General features: G+C 53.4%; 1 protein-coding gene across 1 annotated transcript in view; it reads left to right on the forward strand.

Moving 5' to 3' along the window:
* LOC101656382 (angiotensin-converting enzyme) overlaps window positions 1-6,042 on the forward strand; it is a 20,497-nt gene that overhangs the window by 9,219 nt on the left and 5,236 nt on the right. The window contains exons 15-18 of the mRNA XM_045299578.1: window positions 1,891-2,034; window positions 2,180-2,371; window positions 4,239-4,336; window positions 4,493-4,665. Coding sequence (XP_045155513.1) covers window positions 1,891-2,034; window positions 2,180-2,371; window positions 4,239-4,336; window positions 4,493-4,665 — 607 coding nt within the window. The remainder of the gene's footprint in view (window positions 1-1,890; window positions 2,035-2,179; window positions 2,372-4,238; window positions 4,337-4,492; window positions 4,666-6,042) is intronic.

The following is a 6,042-nucleotide window of genomic DNA, read 5'->3' on the forward strand; positions in this document are numbered from 1 at the left end:
CCCTTCCAAGTCCAGTGGGACATTCCAGGCTTCCACTCAATAGCAACCGAGACATTTGCAAAGCTAAGGGGAAAGGGCTTCCCAAAGATGGGAGAACACGGAGTACCACCCATGGGTGGAAACCCCATCCGTCCCTCCCGTCCATGTGCCCCACCTATCCCTGTCCCCATGCTTCCTTCTGACTCATCCCTAGGGACATGATGGTCTTATTTAGCCAACGATTGGGGGCCACAGTCCCATAATGCAGAAGCCCTGACTTCAGCCCAGTGAGACTACTGCCCAGATGTCTCCCTCCCCACACCCTGGCTCCAGTAGACGGACCAATAGCATGTTCCTTCCTGGACCGGAGCCGTGAGCACAGCAATGAAGGGACAAGAAGGTAGCAGTGCCTCTCCTGCAGTGACGTTCAGACAAGGCAGCTAATTAATCTCTGCTAGCAAGACCCTCCAGAGCAGCAGTTAGTAGTGGCTCGTCTGTCCTCCCTCCAGTCACCTTTGACCTCTAAATATTCCTCTTCATCTTCCTCTTCCTCCTCTTCTGTGGCTATCCTCAGCCAGAAACAATTATGTTGCTTATGAGGCCAAGATCCATTGCCTGTGGATGGAGCGATCTGGTTGGCTTTTATATTCTTGTGTTTTATTTTTAAATTGCTTTAGGCTCACAAGAAGTTGCAACTTTAGTGCATTGACTGCCTTAGGCCCTTCACCCAACTCCTTACCCTATGTCTTATGTCTACAGGTGGTATCTGAAGGCGACCCCAGGAAGTCGGCATTACATGGAACCATTAACTGGGTTTCAGATCTGGTTGTTGTTGGATGGTGTCAAGTTGATTCTGACTCACGGGGCACCCAGAGGACCAAGTAGAAACAACACCACCACCACCAGGTTTGCAGGGGAAGCCCAAGCTCTTTTCTCCCTCGGAGCCACTGGTGCCTTAGCATCCTGGACATCAGTCAGCAGCTGACCTTGCAGCATTTGGCCACCAGGGTTTCTGTTTGTTTGTAGACCTTCATCTCCTCAACAGTCTCTGGTTTCACATGAATTCTGGTTAGTCTCTTTGATGAAGATAGAGATGTGGTGATGATGATGATGATGGTGATGGTGGTGGTAGTGGTGGTGATGGTGAGGGTGATGATGGTGGTGATGGTGGTGGTGGTGGTGATGGTGGTGGTGGTGGTGGTGGTGATGGTGATGGCGAAGGTGGTGGTGGTGGTGGTGGTGGTGACGGTGACGGCAGTGATGGTGCTGGTGATGGTGATGGTGATAGCGGTGGTGGGGACAGTAGGGACAGTCAGAGTGGTCATTGCAATGAGTCCATTTTGGCACGTATGGCAGACTGCCAGCCCCGTTATTCTGTGGCACCACGGGATGGCTTCCGACTGCCAACTATGAGATTACTGTTGAGTAGAAATCATGTGTGTCACCCAGAGACCTTGCCAGGGCCCATCTTCTGGCCATGTTACAGACAGGAAAGAGTTGCCCGGGGACCTGCCCAAGGAGATCTTGGCGGTTAGTGACAGGAACAGGCGAACTCCTGTAGCTGGCATCCTGGTCACATCGCCCCAGGGGAGGGGTGGTGAGCAGGGACAAATAAGGGGGAGCAGCAGCTCTGGATCTGGTGCCTTTGCTTGGCACCCTAGCTCTGCCCCTTTCCGCTTGTAGCCCACCTCGCGGGTGGTTGTCTCTGCAGCTGCCTGCCAGCCGCACGCCTGCGCTCCTGGCAAATATCCCCCACACTTTTCCTCTCATGTCACTAGCTTTGCCACCAGTAGAGACCCTTCCACGGGATCACCCCAGTTTTTTTCCAGCTCTGCATTCCCCAGCTCATGAGGAGGCAGGAGGTAGGGGATGGGCTGGGGACTCGGGCCATTGAATTCTCTGCCCCTCCAGAGCTGACGAAGCTGATGGCCACGTCCCAGAATTATGAGGACCTCTTATGGGCGTGGCAGGGATGGCGAGACAAGGTGGGCAGAGCCATCCTGCCCTTCTTCCCCAAATACGTGGAGCTCAGCAACAAGGCTGCCAGGCTCAACGGTGAGTCCCTCGCGCCAGCACCACCTGCTTTCTGATCTCCAGAGAGTGTCCCTGGGCTCCCTCCGAGTCCCTCACCCTGGGGAAGCAAGGCCCCCCTGAGGAGGCAGGCAGATGTTCTGAGAACTGGGCTGTGTCCCCTCTGCAGGCTACAAAGACACAGGGGACTCGTGGAGAGCTATGTATGAGACGCCTTTGCTGGAACGCGACCTGGAGCAGCTGTTCACGGAGCTGCAGCCGCTCTACCTGAACCTGCACGCCTACGTGCGCCGCGCCCTGCACCGCCACTACGGGCCCGACTTCATCCACCTGGAGGGCCCCATCCCTGCGCACCTGCTGGGTGAGGGGGTGAGGGTCAGCCCAGCCATGGCCAAGTGTTCCCAGGCTTTCCAGGGGAGACCTCGGGAGCCAGCCCGTACTTGAGGCGCCAGGTCATAGTAGGGTCAGGGGGCTGCTGTGGGGGGAGCTGGGCAGGCTTCACCCAGAGATGTCATTGGAGGGGGACCTTCAAAGATAAGGGGTTTTGATAGTGAAAAATGGGGGACTGGGGAGTCAATTGACTCAGTCTTTAGGCTGAGGGAACTGAGAACAAGGGAGAAACTCAAGAAGGTATAGATTCAGCTCAGCTTGAATCCTCGGTTTTCAGGGGTTGCACATATCACTGCCTAGGGCCGGCGACTAGATGTGCAAAATAGGATGTGGGAGACAATAAGGAGCGGCAGGGACTGGAGCAGAGGGCACGGTGACCAGCTTTTGGTCCCTGTGAGGCCATGGGAAATACTTTCTAGAGGGCTACAGCACCCACAGTCCTGGGAGCAAGAGGGGGTCACAAACCATTGACAAATCAGATGGGAGGCCCAGAACCTGGGCCAACCAAATGGGTCCAACTTTGAGCAGCATTTTCTGTTCAACCTAGAGAGTTTTTTGTTGTTGTTGTTATCCAACTTTACATTTTATTAATCAGTCTTACTAGGAGAATGAAATAGATATGTTTCACTATATTTTATATGAAGTTACACAAGCACTAATCATTTTCATCTAGTATTTTTTTTTCATTTCTGATATTTCTGTCAAGTCTTAAATATACATTTGTGCAAGTTTATTTATACCAAAGTTTGAAAGCCTGGAGAGTTTTTATAGCCCAAGACTAACCCTCCTCAGCTGTTCTCTGGGGGAACTAAAGAGCACCAGGGGGGGCATCCCTGCCATGACAGAGAAACAAAGGCCCCAAGAAGGGGAGACCCATACCTAGGGTGGTCCTGGGAGCCTAGGCAGAACTGGGGCTAGAACTCAGCTCCTTGGTGACCAGCAAGAAAGTAGTAGAAACTGGGGGTGGGGGACAAAAAAAAACAAAGAAAAAAGAAAGTAGTGATTGCTCACGGTCTTATTCATGCCTGAAATCCTTCCCTCACTCTGGTTTGAGCTTTAGACTCCAACCTGGTGCCGGTTTAAGTTTAACCTCCCTTGCGTGTGAAGGAATCTCTACTTCAGATGCATTCCTGAATAGTTCTCTTTTGATACTATTATTGTCTTCTTTTTCTCCAAAGCTGGAGACCTGGACTCTCTTCTCTTAGCCTAAGTTCAGGGCCACTGATGGGTGGCCTGTATCAGCCAACCTCAGACCATGCCCTCTACGTGGTACATGGCAGAGGGGTTGACCGAGAGCGGAGGCTCTGGAGGCAGGCGCTTGACTGCCTTTAAATGCCCGCCCCATTGATTAGTATTCTTGGGTCCATGGGTCGGTTACTCAACTCTCCAAGCCCCAGTCCCCTCTGTGGCACCATGAGAACCGTAGCAGTAGCCAGCTGCAGTGAGGACTGCAGGTTTGTCCACATAATGTGCTTGGTGCAATGCTCACTAAGTGGTAGATGCATAGATGTTCCAGCGACCGCAGTTTCCTTATAAACAAGGGCTAGTCACATTGGCCTTCAATGGTCCCAGTACAGGGAAGAGCGCCTGACTTACCCAGTGGCCGGAAACAACATCCTCCATCATCCACTACAGTAATCGGCCTTGCAGGGTTCAGCTGCAAACTGAAAATGATGTCTGTTTCATACCCAGCACTGTTGGCCAGCAGGAGGCCTTCCCAAGACACTCCTCTGATTAGCAGGACAGTTCCTGCTTCCTGCCTGGACTGGTTGTGGTGAGGGAGCCTACGTAGTAACAGTCTCTCCTCCCTCCACCACCCCTCTCCCACCCACCTCTAGGGAACATGTGGGCCCAGACCTGGACCAACATCTATGACTTGGTAGTGCCCTTCCCTTCCGCTCCCAAGATGGACGTCACCGAGACCATGATCAAGCAGGTCTGTACCAGGGCCCACAGCGCCTCCTCTCGCCCCCTCCCGGGCAGCCTCAGGGCACTGGGGAGGGAGGCTCTCACCTCCGAAGACCTTCCCTCTGTGATCTGTACGCACTGTCCTCCTGGCCTGCAGTTTTAGCAGCAGTCTCTCCGCTTGTAGGGCTGGACCCCCAAAAGAATGTTTGAGGAAGCCAACAATTTCTTCACCTCCCTGGGCCTGCTGCCTGTGCCCCCAGAGTTCTGGAACAAGTCGATGCTGGAGAAGCCAACAGATGGGCGGGAGGTGGTGTGCCACGCCTCCGCCTGGGACTTCTACAATGGCAAGGACTTCAGGTATGTCCAGGCAGAAGCCTGGGAGCGTATGCTGAGCCCGGTCAGGAAAAAGGGGAGCCAAGTCAAGGATCCCTTGCCATTCCTAAGCCACAGTGAGCGAAGGGGGCAGGGGCCCCGTGGTCAGAGCTTGAGATTGAGGGTCAAGAGAATTGCGTCTAGGCCGAGCTCAGGGGAATCTCATCTACCAAATAGAGGGTCTCCGTGTACTGACCACCTTGGACGGCTGGTCGGGGCTCACACTCCTAGTCCAGAGTTTAAGCACTGTATGAGCTGCCCAGCCTCCCTCCACTCCAGAGGGACCCTGCTGACAGCTACCTCGACAGGGAGGCACATGAGGACAGGAGTTCCTTCACACAGACCCAGTCTCACCATGGACAGAGTTTCTGGCGTGGTCTTCATCCAAGGACAAGTAAGGCCTCTTGCTACAGAACAAGCCACCCTGAAATTACTTCTCGTGCTCATGATTTAAGGAACTCAGGCAGTCCCCGGTGGGAAAGGCTTGACCTTGCTCCCCAGGGTCTGAGACCTCAGCTCCCAGTGACTGGAAATGACTAGGTTGGCTCCACTGGGGGAGAAAGGCTGAGCTTTCTATTCCCATAAGCAGTTACAGCCTCACAAGCCCACAGGGGGGGATCTCTATGAGTCCCCCCTGACTCGATGGCCCCGAGTCCGGCCTTGGTTTTGGCTCAGGAGCATCCGTTTGGGGCCTTGGTTCTGGCTGTCAGTTGGGTCTCGGTGTTTCTCCGTGTGGCACGTGATAAGCTGAGCCCATCACCTATCTGATGCCTGGGCTGGGATGGCTGGACCGACTGGGAGGTTGGCTGGACATTTCTCTCTCTCTCCAAGCAGCCTGTCCATGTGTTTAAATTGGGTTTGTTCAATATGGAAGTCTTAGGCGGTCTGATTTCTTCAGTGGTAGCTGACATCCCCCCAAACAAAAGAAGAAGCACTCAAGTCTTTTAGAGACTGCGCATTTTATTGATTAAAGCAAGTCAGGAGGCTACTCCAGACCCAGGGGAAAGAAACCCCGCCTCTCGAGATAAGTGTTGGTCCCAGCTGAGGAAGAGTCTCTTAGGAGAAAGGACACAGACATCCGATTCCCAAAGGCACAGGGACTGTAGCTATAGGGCTCGGTGTGAAGAGTCAAGAGGGGAGTGGTTGGTAAGCTCTCCGGGACTCTCCCTCTGATGGCAGCTTCCCGATGACTAGTTGTCAGGGGAGTGCTTACCTAATGTATTAGTCTAGGTACTTTGGAGAAACAAATCCACAGCAACTCAAGTATAAGAGAGAGTTTTATGCAAAGAAAATGTGCATCACGAAAACATCCCAACCCAATGCTGCCCAAGCCCACAAGTCCAACATTAACCCATACCCAAC

Source organism: Echinops telfairi, unplaced genomic scaffold, assembly GCF_000313985.2.
Source record: "Echinops telfairi isolate 266 unplaced genomic scaffold, ASM31398v2 ScPeMD7_7458;HRSCAF=8496, whole genome shotgun sequence".
In the NCBI taxonomy this organism is placed as follows: domain Eukaryota; kingdom Metazoa; phylum Chordata; class Mammalia; order Afrosoricida; family Tenrecidae; genus Echinops; species Echinops telfairi.